Source organism: Heloderma suspectum, chromosome 2 (genome assembly GCF_057233095.1).
Source record: "Heloderma suspectum isolate Gila_16-S chromosome 2, 16-S_ref, whole genome shotgun sequence".
In the NCBI taxonomy this organism is placed as follows: domain Eukaryota; kingdom Metazoa; phylum Chordata; class Lepidosauria; order Squamata; family Helodermatidae; genus Heloderma; species Heloderma suspectum.
The window spans coordinates 372,378,648-372,401,125 of NC_139459.1; the positions used below are offsets into that span (position 1 = coordinate 372,378,648).

Genomic DNA, 22,478 nt, shown 5'->3' on the forward strand with positions numbered 1-22,478 from the left:
GGAGTCTTCCCGAGGTTTGAAGCATGTACCTACACAGAGATGAAGAGGGAGGTGGAGGCTACAATTTGTATTGAGAACCTCCAAGAACAATGTACCTTTCCCTGGGGCTGAAGCCCTTTCCTGCAGACAGGAACTAGCGAGCTTTGCAACTCCTGGCCTCAGGTGAAGAGGAAGGAAAGCAGGAACCCTGGACTATGAGGAGCAAGGCACCAAAGATGGCACCTTGCCCTGGCAAGCCAGGAGCCCTGGGACTTGGCGGGGAGGAAGCCAGTCCTTCAGGGATTGCGGCCTGGAGCCTTTCCTCTGGGAGGGGAGACTCTGAGGGATTTCAGCAGCATAGAGCCAGGCCTCAGGGGAAGAGGGAGACAGGGGCCTCTTGGCTGCCCAAATGGCGGGGGGGGGGGGGTTCTTATACACTTCAGGGAAAAGCTGGGACAAACCAGACACAGCTCACAGGCCCTGGAAATGGTGCTACTTCCTATGGGAGAAAGACTGCTGGCCTTTCATCCTGCATAACAAAAGAGGGTGCTTAGGGGACGATGGCTGTACTTGCCTGAGACAAAAGTCCTCCTTGCTATCCACCACTCTTAACAAAAGATGACCTGGCATGCTAATGACTTGTCTTAACCACAGGTGTCAAGGCTGGAGTTTCAGCAACAGGAGCAAATTGCAGGGGGTTGACCACGTAACTTGCCAGATACCACTCTTGCTATCCAGCACATTCATGTTTTGCTCACTTATTACCCCTTTGGGGAATGCATCTTAGGAAGTCCATTAGAAACGGAATTGCTTGATCTCCTCTTATGTGATTGCTCTCCACCCCATTCCTGTGCTTTGCTGAAGCTGGGGATGAAGACGCCCGGCTTTTTGGCTGTGTCTCAAAATGGAGTCACTTCTGTTCACTCAAAAGAGAGCTACTGGGTGACAGGAGGCAGTATGCATATGTGCAGCAGCTACTGGGTGACAGGAGGCAGTATGCATATGTGCAGCAGCTACTGGGTGACAGGAGGCAGTATGCATATGTGCAGCATTTGCTGAGGAACATGGGTGGGAGGGTGCTATTGTGCTCATGTTCTGTTTCTGAGTTTCCATTTATCCTTTTCTGTCTTTTTTTTATTGATTGTATGTAAGCTGGTCCAGGAGCCATTGTTTGCTGCACAGCATAAAAATACTTCAACTAAATAAATAAGGAGTACCCGTGGGGCAACAAAGTTATTTTGGGACCTGTGGCAAAACATGGGAATCTGCCTTCTACTGAGTCAGACCCAGTATTGTCGACACTGACTGGCAGCAATGGTTCTCCAGGGTTTCAGGGTGAAGTTTTTCCAGCCCTACCCGGAGATGCCAGGGATCGAACCTGGGACTTTCCGCTCCTTTGCAGTAAAAAAAATACAAGAAATTAAATAAAAAACCATTTGCTGCCATTTCGTGACACCCAATATGCTGCTTTGGGCAGCCGCCCCGCTCTGTCTGACATGAGGATCGGCCTGACTAGAGATAGCAGTCTTCCCAGAAGCCAGTGCAGTAACAGGGGAGAAAGCAGAGGAGCGCAGCTCTGGGACTTTTTTCTCTCCCCGGGTAGGCATGACGACGGAGCTCTGCCGGAGTGCCTGGGAAGAGCAATCCAGGTAATGTAGCAATCCAAAAATACAGTAAAGGTGAGGTGGCTGCGTGTTCTCCCAAAGCATCTCCACTGGTCATCAAAGGATTTCAGAGTGGGCAGTTTGGGCAGAAACAAGGGGACAGAGGGAAGCTTTGCTGCCACATCTCAAGGAGTTGTGGCAGCCAAACTTCTCTCTACTGTAGAGCTGGAAAAGGTGCAGAAAAAGGCATGCAAAATGATCAGCAATTTCCCTACGAGGAAAGGCGACAACAGTTGGGACTGTTTCACTTAGAAAAAAGGCGAGTAAGGAGAGAAATGATAGAGGTGTCCAAAATTATGAATGCTGTGAGGAAAGAGAGAAGTAAGGTCTCCAATCTGGTCCCAAATCGTCACTGTCTCTTCCCCTGGCGCCACCCGCTTTCCCCAGCCACTGAGTGTTTGGTGGCTTCCCATCTTTTGTACTGCTTTCCCCCATTTTAAAAGGTTGAAACACCTCTCAAGGCTTAGTGACTGGCAGGAAAAGCTTCAAGTTAAAACAGGCTGCTATTTTGGCACTGCCCCTTTTGCCTTTGGCTCCACCCACCAATGGAATCCCACCCTCAGCTTCTCCCAAATGGGATTTGGCCCCCAGGCTGAAAGAGGTTCTGCTTCCTTGCAACAGGGCCATCCAAGGAAGCTGAATGGCTAGAGACTGAGAGCAGATCAAAGGAAGGATTTCTCCACCCAGCAGGTAATTTAGGGCCCAATCCTATGGAGACAGACTTCAGAGGCCGACACCTATCCAGTGCAGGGCGGCTGGAGTATAAAGGGGATCCTCGCTTCCGTGCTTCAGTCACCCTGCATTTTTGGCTAGATGTGTGGGTTCGCATGTCTAGCCGGGGACGACAGAGCAGGAGGGGAGGAGGCTACACAATGGATAGGAAGCTTCATAAACTAGCTTCCACAACCTCCTCTGTTCCCTGCCCCTGAGACCACCCCCTTTTTGCCCTCTGTGCTCCGTTTGCGAGCATGGAGAAGCAGCTGGCACAGGGAGAACCACACCGGTTACGAGGGGGCAGGGAGCGCAGTTTCTGGGAACCAAGCTCAGAGTCAGGGCTCTGACCTTGGTTCCCCAAAACCGAAAATAGACAGTGTCTATTATATGGACACTAGACAGTGTCTAGTGACCACAGGATTGCTCCCTCCCTTATGGAACTCTCTGCCACAAATGGAACTCTCTGCTACAAGATGTAGTGATGGACCCTGACTAAGATTACTTTAAAAGGGGGTTAGACAAATTCAGGGATCTAGCATTGCTCATTAACCATGATCCTTCAATGGCGCTTTCTTGTTCAAAGAAACCATATATCTCTGTATAAAAAATGCTGGGACAAACTTCTCTGGGCTTATTTACAAGGCTTGCCCATGGGTTCTTCTTTCGCTGCTAAGGAGGAATAGAACAAATATTTTTGATACATATATTTTTATTGGGGGATTATTTCCCCTCCCTATAAAAGTAAAACAGCAACAGCACAGAACTGTAAAAGAAACGCAAAAACAGGCAAATGATCCCATCCATTACACTTCTCTCACCACAGAGTGATTTCATGTCAACAGCCTTCACTGTCGAATTTTATATTAAGTTACATGAATCCGTGGCTACTCTGCACAGCATTGGTCCATGTCTGTTTTCTCTGGCATTTTCTCAGCTTTTTGGCCCAACTATGTAAAAAACATATTCTCTTCTCTGTAACTCCTCCCACCCCAACATGTTCACTCTTCTCCCTTCCCTGCACCCATCCCACCTGATCCATATATATATATTTCCTCCCGCCTGATCCATGTATATGCATCTGCCAATGTGCTACAGCTTTACCAAACCTGCTACTTTCCAGATGTGTTGGATTGCAACCCCCACCATGCTGGCTGGGAATGATGGGAGTTGCAGTCCAACACATCTGGAGGGCACCAGGTTGGGAAAAGGCCAATCTATACATCTAACTTAAAACAGAAGTTAAATTAATGTTTCTTCCCCCAAGGTACCAGCATCCATATAACTGCATTGCTGTATGGGACCTTTCAAAGCATAGCAAGACTTTTTCCATAGAATAACACTGAGATGGCTTTTCCTGCATGCCCCAACGTACCTCCCCCGCACCCAATTAGACAGTTACGAGGTTTAGCAAACTTCTAGCAGTGCACCATGCATGATTCGGTTAGGCTGGGCTCGTCCTGGTGGCTGATAAGTTGCAAAGGCCTGCTCTGGAATTCCTGCGCACAGAAGTGCTGCAACCCAACTTGAGACTGCTTGTGACCCGTAGGGCTGGCCTCATGAAATAAACTATTCTGTCTGTCTGAGAATTGGTACGGCTTCTCCCCTGCGTGGATTCTCTGGTGTCTTATAAGGTTTGACCCTTGACTGAAGCTTTTTCCACACTTGGAGCAAGTGTAGCATCTCTCCTTGGTGTGGCTGTGCTGATGTCTTAGGAGGTGCGATGGCCTATCGAAGATTTTCCCACACTTGGAACACTTGTGGGGTTTCCCTGGAGTACCAGATCCTTGTTAAGGGAGAGGGACCAATTTCCTTGCCTTATGGATCTTCTTTCTATGCATGTTGAGAGACGAACCCCACATGAAACTCTCCCCACAGTTAGTGCATTTATAGGGCCTCTCTCCAGTGTGGACACGTTGATGTCTTACTAAGTCCAATGTCCTGCTGAACCTTTTCCCACACTTGGAACATGTAGGGAATTTCCCCTGCATACCAGATACTTTTTGCAGGAGGGTCTCTGCTCTCTCTCTATGGTTCCTTCTGTGTCTTTGAAGAGATGAACTCCACATGAAACTCTGCCCACAGTCAGTGCATTTATAGGGTTTCTCCCCAGTGTGGAGGTGCTGATGTCTTATTAAGTGTGATGTCCTGTCAAACCTTTTCCCACACTCAGAACACGTGAAGGCTTTCCTCTGCATACCAGAAACTTTTTGCAGAAGAGGGACCAACTGAGTTCCTGCATGGATCTTCTTTCTATGTTTGTCGAGAGATGATCCCCACATGAAACTCTCCCCACATTTGGTGCACTGATACGGTCTCTCTCCAGTGTGCATGCGCTGGTGTCTTGTCAGGTGTGAGGCACGGGTGAAGCTTTTCCCACAGTCGGAACATGTGGAGGATTTCCCCTGGGTACCAGATACTTTTTGCAGAGGAGAGATCAATTTATTTGCCTTATGGATCGTCTTTCTATGCCTGTCAAGAGATGAATACCTCGTGAAACTCTGACCACATTCAGTGCACTGATAGGGTCTCTCTCCAGTGTGGATGCGCTGATGTCTTGTTAGGTTTGAGGTGCAGGTGAAGATTTTCCCACAGTCAGAACATGCGGAGGATTTCCCTTGGGTACCAGATACTTTTTGCAGAGAAGCGACCGATTTCTTTACCTTATGGATTGCCTTTCTATGCCTGTCAAGTGATGAATGCCACATGAATCTCTGCCCACATTCAGTGCACTGATAGGGTCTCTCTCCGGTGTGGATGCGCTGATGTCTTCTTAGGTGTGAGGCAGAGGTGAAGCTTTTCCCACACTCAGAACATATGGAGGATTTCCGTTGGGTACCAGATATTTTTTGCAGAGAAGGAACCAATTTCTTTGCCTTATGGATCATATTTCTATGCCTGTCAAGTGACGAATACCTCATGAAACTCTGCTCACATTCAGTGCATTGATAGGGTCTCTCTCCAGTGTGGATGTGCTGATGTCTTGTTGGGTGTGATGTCCTGTCGAACCTTTTCTCATGCTCGGAAGACATGAGGGCTTTCTCCTGCACACCAGATCCTTTTTGCATAAGGGGCTCTGGTTTTTCTCTCTCAAGGTCCCTTTTGTGTCCTTCAAGAGATATTTTTTGCAGAAGAGGGACCAACTGCTTTCCCTTATGGATTTTTTTTCTATGCCTGTCAAGAGACGGTTTCCACATGAAACTGTCCCCACAGTCAGTGCACTGATAAGGTTTCTCTTCAGTGTGGATGCGTTGATGTCTTCTAACATTCCATGAGTCAGCAAAGATTTTTCCACATACTGAGCAAGCACATTTTTTCATTCGTGCTTGGGCTCTTTTACTCAAAAGCAGGGCTGGCTCATTTCCAATATGCATCTTTCTATGCCTTTTATAAGTTGAAAACCACATGAAACTTTCCCCACAGTCAGAACATTGATAGGGGTTCTCTTCGGTGTGGGTTCTCTGATGTTTTTTCAGGTCCAACTTACAACAGAATTGTTTCCCATACTTTGTGCATGCATAGGATTTCTGTGCTGTGTGGATACTCTGATGTGCAGCAAGGTCTGATGATCTGTTGAAGCTTTCCCCACACCCACAGCATATATACACGGTCACTTCAGGAGGTGGAGAAGCTGATTTCTCTTCTACATGGACCCTTCTATGTGCCTCCAACAACATTCTCCGCACGAAACTTTCTCCACAATCAGGGCATTTATTTGGTTTCTCTCCAGCGTGGATTCCCTGATGACTTTTAAGGTTCATCTTGTGATGATAACCCTTCCCACATACCAAACATTTGTGGGACTTCTCAGCTATGTGAGATACCTGGTGTTTTTTAAGGTATGCTGAGCAAATAAAGTCTTTTCCACACTGGGAGCATCGGTATGGTTTTTCCCCTGTGTGCGTTCTTTTATGCTGGATAAGCGTGGAGTTACGAGTGAATGTCTTCCCACACACAGAACAACAATTTCTTCTCTTGCTGTTGTGGATTTCCTGATGGGGAACAGTTATGCTGGATTTTATGCTGACTGCCTCACAAGGAATGGATTTATGCCCACCGTCCACTGGGTGCTGTCCAGTGGGTGCTTCTTGCTGCCTTTGGTCTCTCTGCCAATTCTCAGAGGTTTCTCCCTGATTACAATACTGAGGACGGTTGCCATTGGCTCTTTCCAGAGACATCCCTCGCAGTTCCATTTCCTCAGAACTTTCTTGTGACTGACTCTCCTTGTTCTTACGGACCTTCCCACAATCTGCTGAAATGACAAGCAGTTTTCCAATTAGCGTTTGCATGGGCCAATGGAAGAAGTTTAATTAACTGCAAGGGGCACGGTTTTGGCCTACACATACCAACCAGCAACTTAAGTGGAAGTAAGTTACTACTGGATTTTGATCACCAAGAAAAACAAAGCCTTCATCGTTCTGTATCAATAAAAGCAGATTTCTACATCATACATACACGATGTACGATGTAGATCATACACCATGTTGTTAATCGCACACCATTGCATACATTTGTTTGCTTTCAGTGTTCATGAAATATCGTAAATAAATTCTGCTTCTAAACATCAGTTTGCCTCTCTTTTAGCATTTTTCATTGAAGAATCAACCTTTTTTTTAAAGAAATGCAGTGCTGCCACTTCCTGCCATGTACACAAAGGCCTGTGAGATTTCACCATGCATTCACTTATAATAATAAAAGAGGATGTGTGTCTGTCTGTCCATCCATCATTGTCATAACATAAAACCTGGGCCATGTTTCCATGACAATGGAAGGAGAAGCTAATGGAGGAGTACCGTATTTTTAAAAAGGAATCAGCTTTGCTGTGAGCAGGGCTCCACGAGCAGGTTCTCTGGACCAGTAAAAATGGCTTCACAGAACATGCTTCCTGGTGGGGGTGGGGTTGGAGTGAACATCATCTGACTGGCAGGGGCTGCTCAACCAATAAGAGAGGCTTCCCCACCTCCCCCCCCCACCTTTCTCCTTTCCCCTGAAAGTCCAGATGCACCTGCATTTCAGGAGCAAGCCTCACTGAGCACAATGGGAGTTACTTCTGAGTAGACACACATATGCTTGTGCTGGGAAAGAGGCGGGGGGAGAACACAAGATGGAAACCAGCCCCCATTTTAACCCACAGGATATCATTGACCACAATGGGAGTTACTTCTGAGGAGACACTAATGGGTTTGTTGTGGAAAAGAGAGCAGTAAACACAAAGATGGAAACCAGCCCCCATTGCAACCAGCAGGATCTCTATAACAAAAGGAGAAAGTAGTTTCTTTCTAAGGCAATAAACCAAACAAAGAATTGGTTCCTCGAGATCGCAATTGAGGGGCTTCTCTGTTGTTTCTGTGGTCACTGAGAGGGCAAGCCTCATTCAGCACAATGGGAGGAAACACCGCTTGACTGGGGTCATGATGAAAGGCACACCCCTGGGCAGGGCTAGCATACCTGAGCTAAATACCTGAGCAAGAGGCGGCCTGTGGCAAACCGGTTTTGTGGGATCGGTTCCAGCTTCTTCCTCCTGATGAAGTGGACAAGGTGCTTTCATCTGTAAGGCCGACCACCTGCTTACTTGATCCTTGCCCATTGTGGCTCATTATGGGCTGCAGAGAGAGACTGGGTGAGGGGATCAGGGCGGTGGTGAACGCCTCCCTTGAGGAGGGAGTGATGCCATCAGCCCTCAAGGAGGCAGTGATAAGACCGCTTTTAAAGAAGCCCTCCTTGGATCCTCAAGTTCTGAACAACTTTCGCCCAGTCTCAAATCTGCCATTTTTGGGCAAGGTGATTGAGCGGGCGGTGGCGGTGCAGTTGAAGGCACACTTGGAAGAAACTGATTATCTACACCCATTTCAGTCAGGCTTCAGGCTTGGGCATGGGACAGAAACGGCCTTGGTCGCCTTGGTAGATGATATGAGGGGGGCTCTGGATAGGGGTGAATGCTCCTTCCTTGTTCTCCTCGACCTCTCAGCGGCTTTTGATACCGTTGACCACGGTATCCTCCTGGACCACCTGGAGGGGTTGGGCACTGGAGACATCGTATTGCGGTGGTTCCGGTCCTTCCTCTCCGGCAGGTACCAGAGGGTAGCACTGGGAGAGGAGGTTTCAGACCCGTGGCCGCTCACTTGTGGGGTGCCACAGGGTTCCATCCTCTCCCCGATGCTATTTAACATCTATGTGAAGCCGCTGGGGGCTATCATCAGGAGGTTTGGGGTGCAGTGTCATCAATATGCGGATGACACACAGCTCTACCTCTCATTCAAATCTTCACCAAGATTGGCCGTAGAATCCCTGTCCAAATGTCTGGAGACGGTGAGTGGCTGGATGGGGAGGAATAGGCTAAAGCTGAACCCTGACGAGACTGAGGTAATTTTGGTGGGAGACAAGAGGAGGCTAGGGGATGTTGACCTGGTGTTGAATGGGGTACAGCTACCCTTGAAGGACCAGGTCCGCAGCCTGGGGGTCATTTTCGACTCCCAGCTGTCCATGGAGGCTCAGGTGTCACCTGTGAGCCGGACAGCGCTGTATCAACTCCATCTGATACGGTGGCTGTGCCCCTTCCTTCCTGACCATCTGCTCCCATCGGTAGTACATGCCCTGGTCTCCTCTCGTTTAGACTACTGTAATGCGCTCTACGTGGGGTTACCCTTGAAGATGGTTCGGAAGCTGCAGCTGGTACAGAACACGGCGGCTCGCCTGATTAAAGGCAGCTGCCGGCGAGATCACATCACTCCAGTGCTGAAGGAGTTGCACTGGTTAGCAGTTGTTTTCCGGGCCAAATTCAAGGTGTTGGTTTTGACCTTTAAAACCCTATATGGTTCCGGCCCAGCCTATCTTAAGGAGCGCCTCCAGCAGCACCAGACAGGCCGCTTAACAAGATCAGCCTCGGATGGCCTTCTCTCTGTCCCATCAGCCAGGACAGCTAGACTGGTGGGGATGAGGGAGAGGGCCTTTTCTGTGGTGGCCCCCACTCTGTGGAACTGCCTCCCTAGGGAACTCCGTCATGCCCCCTCTTTAATGAGCTTCCGTCGTGCATTAAAAACGTGGCTGTTCAGGCAAGCATTTGGGGTGGGTTAGGGTATTTTAGAAAATGTTTTTATTGTAGAATTTTATTGTTTTATTGTATGTTGTACATCGCCCAGAGTGGATGGGCGATTAATAAATAATAAATAAAATAAAATAAATAAAAATACGGGGGTTGGGGCATACACCAACTATACTGGGAGAACATGACTTAAGGAAAAGAATCGAACTTTAAGCAGTCTCAGGAAATCTGTTTTTTCCCTGATAAGCTCCAGGTTCGCTGCATCTGTCCGTAACAACCTCAACATGCAGCCCTGTTGGAGCAATTTGCTGGTGGAAACACCCCCATAGACACCTGAAACTTGGCATGCATACTAGGAGAAACTTACAGGTGTCCACCTTGAGGTTATTTTGTTTTAAAAACACATTAATTAATTTTAATGTGTCCATGTGGTTGAAGCTTGCAGTCACATCTTCAGCCACTAGGGACAGACTTTCCACCAGCTTTTGTAATTCATTTTTGTAATTCAAAACTGTTTGAAGCTGGGGAGATTAGTAGGCAGAGGGGCAGATTTATAGTAGGCTGAGGTGCACCATGGCAGGGGCCATGTCTAGGGGTGCCAGGGGGGGTTTGATGGCCTTGTAGGCCCCTTCCAACCCTACTATTCTATGATTCTATGACCGCTGTGGATGTTTGCTTGAGGGCTTTGCTGTATCAAACTAAGGGCTATTCCTGCCTGTGTGAAACCAGGGCTGTTCTCTAGTTTATTATAAAATGCCTATCTTTGTAATCTTAAGGCCTAGAAACTTTGATTTTTTTTAAAAAAGAGAATTAATCAGGAGCCTGAATTCTAGGCCAATGCCAGTTTCTCCAACTGTGCAATTAGATCACTGAATACACTCTGTTTAAAGATGTATCAGAGATATTCAAATATGTGGAGAAAATGTACAGGGGAAGACGGTGGCAAAACTATGATTTGTCCTGGGGTGTTGCAAGGATGGGCAGTGGAGAGGTCCTTCAGGTTGATTTGGCACCGAAGAATCCAGTATAAGATGGACAAAACCTTCCATTGCTCAACCCTTCTCCTAGGAAGCAATGTGACAGAGGATGACGAAGTTTCTATTTTAATCATAGCACACTTGGAAGATGGAGGTCAAAAAATAATTGGGAAGCAGCTTAGTTTCCTTGCATGAGCCATTTGGTTGGAGGAATCGGGGAAGCTTTTTCTTTGCACACCTGACCCATTCTTTCCCTTCCTGTTTATGGGGGTCTATCAGTGATGGTCAAGGGTCCAAGCCATGTAGGGCTCTAAAAGGGATGCACCAGCATGTTGAACTGGGTTCAGAAACACAGCAGCAGGCAGCGTACTCGTTTAAGAACCAGTTACACGTACCCCTTTGGGCCAGTCCGAGCCAGCAATGTAGCATCTGTATTAATCCAGGGGCGGGCAACTTTGAGAGGCCTGGGGGCCATTTTTGCCCCCTGGGCACCTTCCTCTCAGTCCATGGGATGCCCTGGGAAAAAATGGCATCCGTACCACTACGGAGTAGCAAAAGGGTCAGATTTGGCCTGCAAACAAGCTAAGTGTGGCCCTTTTGACACTCTATAGTGCTACAGGTGCCTTCCCCTCCACTCACCCCCAAAAGTGTCAATTTTCTTTCAGGGTGCCTTGTGAATTCCGTGGGGGCCATGCCTGGGGCAGCATGCAAGTCATGGGCTGTGTTGCTTACCCCTATATTAATGGGAGTTCCATTTCCCCCCATTTCCCTTTGGTTCCATTTCCCTCTTTTTCTGATGTTTAGGTTGTGAGTGCTGTTGCTTATGTAGGCAAAGTGGCTTTGCCCATACACAAAAGTGGAGTATCAGCAGGGGAACTCCGAGGTTTGCAGAAGTGCAAAACTTCTTCAGAAGCACTCCACACTGCAATGTTTTGTTGCAGTCCCCACGTTTTCTGAGCCTTGCATCTTTCAGTGCTATCAAATCTCCCTGCTCCAAGGAATCGTTACCCAGCAAGTCAGCATCTTCCTCCAGCTGGGATTCCCTGCCTGGTTGCAGCCTCTGCCCATCATCTGATGGAGCTTTCTCCACTTTCGGCAAGGTCATGGATCCCTCCCTGTCCAGCTCGGACATCTAGAAGAACAACAAAAGCCGATAAAATTAACAAAGTGCATGTTTAGTAAAGCAAACTAAAAAAAAAAGTCAATCAGGCTGTAGTTGCAGATCTCCTGCATTGGCTGAGAGTTGGTCCAGATGTCCTCTGGATGTTCTTGGTCCATTCCAAATCTAATTCTATGGTTCTATGTGTTACGCAGTAGCTCTCTTTTGAGTGAACAGAAGTGACTCCGTTTTGAGACCCAGCCAAAAAGCCAGGCGTCTTCATCCCCAGCTTCAGCAAAGCACAGGAATGGGGTGGAGAGCAATCACATAAGAGGAGATCAAGCAATTCCGTTTCTAATGGACTTCCTAAGATGCATTCCCCAAAGGGGTAATAAGTGAGCAAAACATGAATGTGCTGGATAGCAAGAGTGGTATCTGGCAAGTTACGTGGTCAACCCCCTGCAATTTGCTCCTGTTGCTGAAACTCCAGCCTTGACACCTGTGGTTAAGACAAGTCATTAGCATGCCAGGTCATCTTTTGTTAAGAGTGGTGGATAGCAAGGAGGACTTTTGTCTCAGGCAAGTACAGCCATTGTCCCCTAAGCACCCTCTTTTGTTATGCAGGATGAAAGGCCAGCAGTCTTTCTCCCATAGGAAGTAGCACCATTTCCAGGGCCTGTGAGCTGTGTCTGGTTTGTCCCAGCTTTTCCCTGAAGTGTATAAGACACCCCCCCCCCCCGCCATTTGGGCGGCCAAGAGGCCCCTGTCTCCCTCTTCCCCTGAGGCCTGGCTCTATGCTGCTGAAATCCCTCAGAGTCTCCCCTCCCAGAGGAAAGGCTGCAGGCCGCAATCCCTGAAGGACTGGCTTCCTCCCCGCCAAGTCGCAGGGCTCCTGGCTTGCCAGGGCAAGGTGCCATCTTTGGTGCCTTGCTCCTCATAGTCCAGGGTTCCTGCTTTCCTTCCTCTTCACCTGAGGCCAGGAGTTGCAAAGCTCGCTAGTTCCTGTCTGCAGGAAAGGGCTTCAGCCCCAGGGAAAGGTACATTGTTCTTGGAGGTTCTCAATACAAATTGTAGCCTCCACCTCCCTCTTCATCTCTGTGTGGGTACATGCTTCAAACCTCGGGAAGACTCCTTCCCAGTCTTGGAAACTACTTTTAGGCCTGGAGCTCAACATCACCAAGAATGCAGGTAATTTCCCCACCAAAGCATAACTTGGTGAAGGCTGGAGCATCCCCGTTGGTCAAATCCATTCACTCAGCTAATTCCCACCAAACCAGTTTGTGCATCTGAATCTTTGTAAACCTCAACAAATGGGCCATGGTGGCATTATCCTCTCCAACTGTGTCTGAGCGTGGATCTCTTCGGGTGGGATTTGCCTTCTTAGTGGCAGACGCTATATTTGCCCAAGTCTAAAGAGTCCTTCCCCTTCATGGATCACTGCCTTGTTGTGGCGAAGGGGCTTGCATAACTCAGTGAAGCCATAAGCTATGCCGTGCAGGGCCATCCAAGACGGACAGGTCATGGTGGAAAGTTCTGACAAAATGTGGTCCACTGGAGAAGGAAATGGCAACCCACTCCAGGATTCTTGCCAAGAAAACCCCATGGAACGTATCACAAGGCTAAAAGATATGACACCGGAAGATGAGCCCCTCAGGTCGGAAGGTGTCCAATATACTACTGGGGAAGAGCAGAGGGAATTTCCAAGTAGCGCCAGAAAGAGTGAAGCGGCTGGGCCAAAGCCGAAAGGACACTCAGCTGTGGATGTGTCTGGTGGTAAAAAGAAAGTCCGATGCTGTAAAGAACAATATTGTTTAGGAATCTGGAATGTCAGATCAATGAATCAAGGTAAGCTGGAGGTGGTCAAACCTGAGATGGCAAGATTGAACATCGACATCTTGGGAATCAGCGAACTAAAATGGACAGGCATGGGTGAATTTAATTCAGGTGACCATTATATCTACTACTGTGGGCAAGAATCCCTTAGAAGAAATGCAGTAGCACTCATAGTCAACAAAAGGGTGGGAAAAGCAGTACTGGGGTACAATCTCAAAAACGAGAGAATGATCTCAGTACGAATCCAAGGCAAACCATTCAACATCACAGTAATTCAAGTCTATGCCCCAACCACTGAGGCCAAAGAAGCTGAGGTTGATCGGTTCTATGAAGACCTACAACACCTTCTAGAACTAACACCAAAAAAAGATGTCCTCTTCTTCATAGGGGATTGGAATGCTAAAGTAGGAAGTCAAGAAATCACTGGGGTAACAGGCAAGCATGGCCTTGGTGTACAAAATGAAGCAGGACAAAGGCTAATAGAGTTTTGCCAAGAGAACACGCTGATCATAGCAAACACTCTTTTCCAACAGCACAAGAGGCGACTCTACATATGGACATCACCAGGTGGTCAATATCGAAATCAGATTGATTATGTCCTTTGCAGCCAAAGATGGAGAAACTCTATACAGTCAGTAAAAACAAGCCCTGGAGCTGACTGTGGCTCAGATCATGAGCTGCTTATTGCAAAATTTTGGCTTAAATTGAAGAACGTAGAGAAAAGCACCAAACCATTCAGGTATGACCTAAATCATATCCCTTATGAATATACAGTGGAGGTGATGAATAGATATAAAGGGATTAGACCTGATAGACAGAGTGCCTGAGGAACTATGGACAGAGGTCCGTAAAATTGTTCAGGAGGCAGCAACTCAATCCATCCCAAAGAAAAAGAAATGCAAGAAAGCAAAGTGGCTGTCTGATGAGGCTTTACAAATAGCTGAGGAAAGAAGGGAAGCGAAAAGCAAGGGAGAAAGGGGAAGATATACCCAACCGAATGCAGAGTTCCAGAGAATAGCAAGGAGAGACAAGAAGGCCTTCTTAAATGAACAATGCAAAGAAATTGAGAAAAACAATAGAATGGGAAAGACTAGAGATCTTTTCAAGAAAATCGGAGATCTCAAGGGAATGTTCTGTGCAAAGACGGGCATGATAAAGGACAAAGAAGGCAGGAACCTCACAGAAGCAGATGAGATTAAGAAGAGGTGGAAAGAATACACAGAAGAACTATACAGGAAAGATCTGAATGTCCCCGATAGCCATGATAGTTCGGTCACTGAACTTGAGCCGGACATCCTAGAGAGTGAAGTCAAGTGGGCCTTAGCAAGCATTACTAACAAAGCTAGCGGAGATGACAGTATTCCAGCTGAGCTATTGAAAATCCTAAAAGATGATGCTGTTAAAGTGCTGCACTCAATATGCCAACAAATTTGGAACACTCAACACTGGCCACAAGATTGGAAAAGGTCAGTTTACATTCCAATTCCAAAGAAGGGCAATGCCAAAGAGTGTTCAAACTACCGTACAATTGCGCTCATTTCACATGCCAGCAACGTGATACTCAAAATCCTACAAGCTAGGCTTCAGCAGTATGTGAACTGAGAACTACAGGAAGTACAAGCTGGGTTTTGAAGAGATCAAAAGGAACTAGAGATCAAATCGCCAACATTCGCTGGATCATGGAGAAAGCAAGATAATTCCAGAAAAACGTCTATTTCTGCTTCATTGACTACACTAAAGCCTTTGATTGTGTGGATCACAACAAACTGTGGCAAATTCTTAAAGAGATGGGAGTAGCAGACCACCTTACCTGTCTCCTGAGAAACCTGTACTAGGGTCAAGAAGCAAGAGTAAGAACCGGACATGGAACAACCGATTGGTTCAAAATTGGGAAAGGAGTACGACAAGCTGTATATTGTCGCTCTGCTTATTTAATTTATATGCAGAGTACATCATGAGAAACGCCGGGTTGGATGAATCACAGGTCGGAACTAAGATTGCCGGGAGAATTATCAACAACCTCAGATACACAGATGATACCACCCTAATGGCAGAAAGCGAAGAGGATCTAAAGAGCCTCCTCTTGAGGGTGAAAGTGAAGAGTGCAAAAGCTGGTTTGAAACTCAACATTAACAAAACTAAGATCATGGCATCCGGCCCCATCACTTCCTGGCATATAGAAGGGGAAGAAATGGAAGCAGTGACAGATTTTACTTTCTTGGGCTCCAAGATCACCACAGATGGTGACTGTAGCCATGAAATTAAAAGACGCTTGCTCCTTGGGAGGAAAGCTATGGCCAACCTAGACAGCATAGTAAGAAGCGGAGACATCACCTTGCTGACAAAGGTCCGTATAATCAAAGCTATGGTTTTCCCAGTAGCAACGTATGGCTGGGAGAGCTGGACTATAAGGAAGGCTGAGTGCCGAAGAATCGATGCTTTCGAACTGTGGTGCTGGAGAAGACTCTTACGAGTCCCCTGGACTGCAAGGAGGTCAAACCAGTCCATGCTAAAGGAAATCAACCCTGAGTGCTCATTGGAAGGACAGATACTGAAGCTGAAGCTCAAATATTTTGGCCACCTAATGCGAAGAGAAAACTCCCTGGAAAAGACCCTGATGCTGGGAAAGATTGAAGGCAACAGCAGAAGGGGACGGCAGAGAATGAGATGGCTAGATAGCATCACTGATGCGATGAATATGAACTTGAGCACACTCCGGGAGAGAGCGGAGGACAGGAAGGCCTGGCGTGCTATTGTCCATGGGGTCATGAAGAGTCGGACATGACTTAATGACTGAACAACAACAAAGAGTCCTTATAAGCACGTGTGTGGGTCTCGTTAGAACGTGTGAGAGTTTGTACATGGGTCTAAGTAGAGCACACCACGTAACATATGAAATAAACATGCTTAATCACATCCCAATCAATTTAGGGCATGGGAACATTTGCTAGAAAGTACAAATCGATTTTATGTATTTTGATTTTTTTCTCATATTTATATCCCACCTTCCCTCCGAGGAGCCCAAGGTACATGGATTTTATTAATTTTTATTTTCTTTCTCATATTTATATCCCACCTTTCCTCTGAGGAGCCCAAGGTATATGGATTTTATTAATTTTTATTTTCTTTCTCAAATTTATATCCGACCTTTCCTCTGAGGAAAGGTGGGATATACATGGTTCTCCCCGCATCTGCCCATGTGATCCCCACAACAGTCCTGTGAAGCATGGTAGTCCGAGAGAGAGAGTGAAAGCTTGATGCATGGGAATTTGAACTTGCATCTCCCCGGTCCTACTCGAACCACTGTGCCACACAGGCTGTCTAAACTTTTTCAAGCTGCTGAAGCTGCACCAGGTGACATTCCCAGGGCAGAGTGTTCCTAAGGCAGGAGCCACCACTGAGAAGGGCTTCTCTCCAGTCATCCACCTGGGAGTGTGGCTCTGGGGCCTTCTATAGTATAACATTTGTAGGGTATGGATTTGGTTATTCTTATTTTATACTATGTTTTGTGTTTGGTTATGGGCTGCAGCTAAGAAGGAGGACATCCTCTCATACCTGCTGCTGTCTTATCTCAGGCACTGCCTGCCTGAGCAAAAAGTCCTCGGCCAGGGACACCGCTTGGGCACCACTCTCGAGGTTATGCCCTCTGACCCAGCTCTCCATCTCCGGAGGGAGGATGGCCAGGAACTGCTCCAGGATCAGCAGCTCCAGGATCTGGTCCTTGGAGTGTCTCTCAACTTTCAGCCACCGATGGCAAAGTTCCTGGAGTTGGTTATAAGCCCCTCTCGGCCCCTCGGCCTCCTGGTAGCAGAAACACCGGAAGTGTTGACGCAGCTTCTCCCTGCTCATGGCATCCCCCCTCAAGATGGCTGCCTTCACCTTCCCATAATCCTCTCTGTCTCCAACCTCCAGCCTGCTAAAGGCCTGCTTGGCTTCTCCTCTGAGGGATGGCAGGAGTCGGGCCACCCACTCCATCTTGGGCCACTGGCAGGCTTCGGCTACTTGCTCGAAAGAGGCCAGGAAGGCCTGAGCATCTTCCCAAGGTGTGGGCTCCTGTGGAAGTCGTGGGGCTCCCAGCCCCGAAGAACATCTCTCTACCGTACTTAGGAACTCCTGCCATTGAGTTTCCCAGCGTTGGGCCAAATCCTCTTGAGCTTCCTCCTTGACATAATTTACACTTCCTGAGCTTCGGAGGGATCCACCAGCACCCCCAGAACGCACTGCTCCAGGGTGTGGACTTCCTCCTCCTGTGTCCTGTTGTTGGTCCATCAGCACACCTAAGAACATAAACACAGCCATACCAATTAGGCTCACCCAGAGAGTCCAACACCTTGCTTCCAGCAGTAATTTGCCTCTTTCTCACCTCTAGCTGGGGATGTCCATCGTTGGGAAATCTGTTTCTTTTTTGGCTCAGTGGAGTTCTGGGACTGAGTTTGCATTTGTGGGCCAAGCTGCAGGTTTTTCCTGAACTCCGGGAACTTTTCGTGTATGTTCTTTGTGTCGAGCCGTAACTCGCACAAACGGAGATTTGAGCAAATTGTGGCCGAAATGTGCATGGTTTGCAGCTGAAATGTGCACACAATTCAGCTGTAATTGAAAACCACAGAAAATCTACGAACTGGCCCAGCTCGCTGCAGACTTAGTCAGGCTCTGCAGCAGAAAACAGACCGACGCCTGGGGGCCGAACCCAGGAAAGCTCGTGGGAGCTTCACCCACGAACAGATTCCTCCAACATCCCTACCTCTAGCGAGTCCTTCTGCTTTTACATATTTCATAGAAGCAGATCTGGAGGATACAGGTAATCAGGAGCTCAAACCTCCCCAACAGAAGGGGGCTGTTCAGCCTGTACCTGAAGACCTCCAGCAAGAGAGAGCCCAACCACCCCTCTAGGCAACAGATTCTATTGTCCAGGTGCTGTTACCATCGAGTTTTTCCTATTCATCCAAAAAAACTCTTCCTATAACATAAGGTCATTAGATCTAGTCCTACTCTCTGGGGCAGCGGAGAACAAGTATTTTCCCTCTTCTGGGCTACAGCCCTTCAGGGATTTGAAAACCAATGATAATGGCTTAACCTCTCCAGTAGGGGCACACAACCTGGGGCCTTGGGGGGAAGGGGTTACAGCATGTGGGAAGAGGAAAGCTAACCCTTCCCTCCCCAGCTGCAATCCCCCTTGAAAATTTTCCCCTGCACATCCCATGACTTGGAAACTATGGTTCTATTAATGCAGCCTTGTATCACATTCGCCTCTTTGGCACCTGCACCACACTGCTGGCTCACTACAGGCAGACGGCTGGGGGTGGGAGATGCAGAATTTTGGCTTTACATGCAGAAGGTTCCAGGTTCAACCCTTAGTTAAATGAATCAGATAGCAGGAGATGGGAATGGGGACCCCTCTTTGCCTGAGACACTGGAGAGACCCTGCCAATCAGCGTAACAGTACCAGGCCAGATGGACAGACATGGCATAAGGCAGCTTCTTATGTTCCCTAACTTCAACTGGCAAAGCTTTCCCCCATCACCAAATTTCCATCCCTGGAAGAAAACATCACCTGGTGGGTTTCTGCCTGCCATACAGCTGGTCATAGCACGAGGACCCCCGCAAGGCGAAGAGGCACAGTTTACTCTAGTAAGGGGTGCAGAGACTCCGCCTTTTTCAGTCAGCAAAGCTATGACTGCATGGACAGAAACACTCTCTTTCGTGCTTTTTCTTTCCTGGGGAGAGAGAGTGAAAATATAATAAACAAAACAATTCAATCATTCACCTGAAAAATGTTTTGTCCATTTAGATCAGTATAATGTCTACTGCAAGGGGTGGGTAACCTGGTGCCCTCCAGGTATTTTGGACAACAACTCCCATAATCCCTGACCATTGTCCATGCTGGCTAGGGCTGATGGGAGTTATGCAGCGATTACTCGATGGCAAAAACAAGTCCTGCCAAACAAATCTGATCTCATTTTTTGATCAAGTAGCCATGAAATTAAAAGACACTTGCTCCTGGGGAGGAAAGCTATGGCAAACCTAGACAGCATAGTAAGAAGCAGAGACATCACCTTGCCGACAAAGGTCCGTCTAATCAAAGCTATGGTTTTCCCAGTAGTAATGTATGGCTGTGAGAGCTGGACTATAAGGAAGGCTGAGCGCCGAAGAATTGATGCTTTCGAACTGTGGTGCTGGAGAAGACTCTTAGGAGTCCCCTGGACTGCAAGGAGGTCAAATCGGTCCATCCTAAAGGAAATCAACCCTGACTGCTCATTGGAAGGACAGATACTGAAGCTGAAGCTCAAATATTTTGGCCACCTAATGCGAAGAGAAAACTCTCTGGAAAAGACCCTGATGCTGGGAAAGACTGAAGGCAAAAGGAGAAGGGGACGGCAGAGGATGAGATGGCTAGATAGCATCACCAATGCAATGAATATGAACTTGAGCACACTCCGGGAGAGAGCGCAGGACAGGAAGGCCTGGCGTGCTATGGTCCATGGGGTCACGAAGGGTCGGACACGACTGAACAACAACAAAATCTTCCTTGTGGACCATGGGAATGCTGTAGACATCATATACCTCAACTTCAGCAAAGCTTTCGACAAAGTGCCCCATGATATCCTGATGAGCAAACTAGCTCAAAGTGGGCTAGATGAAACAACGATCATGTGGATCCACAGTTGGCTACAGAATCGGACTCAAAGAGTGCTTCTCAATGGGGCCTTCTCAAGCTGGGGAGAGGTAACGAGTGGGGTACCGCAGGGCTCAGTCCTGGGCCAGTGCTCTTCAACATTTTTATTAATGACTTGGAGGAGGTGGTGCAGGGAATGCTGATCAGATTTGCAGATGACACAAAATTGGGCGGGATAGCTAATACTTTGGAAGACAGAAACAAAATTCAAAGTGATCTGGATAGACTGGAGCGCTGGGCAGAAAACAACAGAATGACATTTAATAGGGATAAATGCCAAGTTCTGCACCTAAGAAAAATAAACCAAATGCACAGTTACAAGATGGGGGATATGTGGCTCAACAACACTACAAGCGAGAAGGATCTTGGAATTGTTGTAGATCACAAGCTGAATATGAGCCAACAATGTGATGTGGCTGCAAAAAAGGCCAATGCTATTTTGGGCTGCATTCATAGAAGCACATAGCTTCCAACTCCCAGGAAGTACTAGTTCCCCTCTACTCAGCACTGGTTAGGCCTCATCTGGAGTACTGTGTCCAGTTCTGGGCACCGCACTTTAAGAAGGATGCAGACAAACTGGAGAGGGTTCAGAGGAGGGCAACAAAGATGATCAGGGGACAAGAAACAAAGCCCTTCCAGGAGAGACTGAAAGAACTGGGCATGTTTAGCCTTGAGAAGAGAAGACTGAGGGGAGATAGGATAGCGCTCTTCAAGTACTTGAAAGGTTGTCCCAGAGAGGAAGACCAGGATCTCTTCTCGATCATCCCAGAGTGCAGGACACAGAATAATGGGCTCAAGTTACAGGAAGCCAGATTCTGGCTGAATATCAGGAAAAATGTCCTGACTGTTAGAGCAATACGACAATGGAACCAATGACCTAAGAAGGTGGTGGGCTCTCCCACACTGGAGGCGTTCAAGGAGGCCGTACAAGACGAGGCCGGACAGCCATCTGTCAGGGATGCTCTGACTTGGATTCCTGCATTGAGCAGGGGGCTGGACTTGATGGCCTTGTAGGCCCCTTCCAACCCTACTATTCTATGATTCTATGAGTTGTAGTCCAAAAAATCTGGAGGGCACCAGGGTGTTTCCCAGTGATCTGCTCCACAGTCCCAGGTGGAAAGAGCCCTGTCCCATCCTTCCTAAACAGAAACAATTTTGGCGTTTGTGGGCAGCTGTAAACCGACTTACTGGAGAGTAAGCACCATTGAACTCAATGGGATCTACTGCTGAGTAAATACTGCACTGTAAAGACTCAGGAGACTGGTAGGAAAGTGCGGAATCTTGCTGTTTTAGAGATTTTTATGGGGCGTAAAATTAACATCTCATGTCCTGTCCTCCCCTTTAGGTTTACTAAATATAAAATAAAATAAATCAGGTCCCAGTCGATTTAGGGAATCGAAATTCCCGCCCAGAAAACACACACCATTGTTTCAGAGGAGAGGTCTGCAACACAATCCTACGCATGTCTACTCAGAAGTAAGCTCCATAGAATTCAATGGGACTTGCTCCCAGGAAAACGCTTGCTAGAGAATATGCGCCAATGGGGTTTACTTCTGAGTAAACACTGCACTGTAAAGACGCAGGAGAAACGGGATTTTTGTTCTTTTAGAGAGATTTACAGGGCATAAAATTAATACCTCGTGCTTCCCCCTTTTTTAGGTTTGTTTTCTAAATATAAAGCAATCATGCTAAATCAGGTCCCAACCGATTTAGGGAATCGATACCTCCCCCTTCCGAAAGCCCACATCATTGTTTCCGACGAGAGATTTGCCCGACAATTCTACTCAGGTCTACCCAAAGGTAAGCTCCATAGAGTTCAATGGGACTCACTCCCAGGTAAGTGCGTGTCGGATCGCAGCCTGAATGGAGGTTCAATTCTGGATAGGCCTGCAGAGGATACTGTTATTTTTTTTAATGGTTTTTAATCTTTCTAAACCGCCCAGAGAACTTCAGCTCTGAGGCGGTATAGAAATGTAATAAATTAACAATATTAATAATAATCATCATCGCATGGCTGCAACCCCAAACACCCCTCCTCGGGGAGTAAGCCCCGCTGAATTTAGTGGGGCTTTTAAACTATAAATGGGATTGCTCTGTCACAAAGATCTATGCCTGCACCTTTCCCCCCCCCTTTTCTCTCCAAGAAACTCGTTATTAATTATTGTGGTATAGTCATCCTCTCTGCAACTCACCAGTTCTTGCATTGCTGCTTCCCTTCCTTGGAATTTGCGGAGCCCAGGAAAGAGCTCCGCGCCATCTATATATATGTATCTCATTTCCAGGTGGGAAGCACGAATGGGAAGAGAGCTATTCCTTCGCTGCCCACTCTTCACTGTCCATCTCTATGACTTTTTTGTTTTGCATGTATCCTTTCTAGGACTCATCGCTTGGTCCCCTTGACCTTTCTAAACAGCTTTCCCCAACCTGGCGCCCTCCAGATGGGGTGGACTACAACTCCCATCATCCACCAGCCAGCATAGCCAATGGTGGGGGATGGTGG

General features: G+C 47.5%; 1 protein-coding gene across 1 annotated transcript; it reads right to left on the reverse strand.

Annotated features, from left to right (window-relative positions):
• Positions 1-3,059: 3,059 nt before the first annotated feature.
• LOC146356118 (uncharacterized) lies at positions 3,060-22,265 on the reverse strand. The gene is made up of 5 exons (XM_084831197.1): positions 22,171-22,265; positions 18,857-19,019; positions 16,861-17,582; positions 11,382-11,505; positions 3,060-6,606 (listed from the first exon to the last, which is right to left on the reverse strand). Exons 1-5 carry the CDS (start codon positions 22,252-22,254, stop codon positions 4,145-4,147), a joined length of 3,555 nt encoding a protein of 1,184 aa, XP_084687323.1. The 5' UTR covers positions 22,255-22,265; the 3' UTR covers positions 3,060-4,144.
• Between the last annotated feature and the right edge of the window lie 213 nt (positions 22,266-22,478).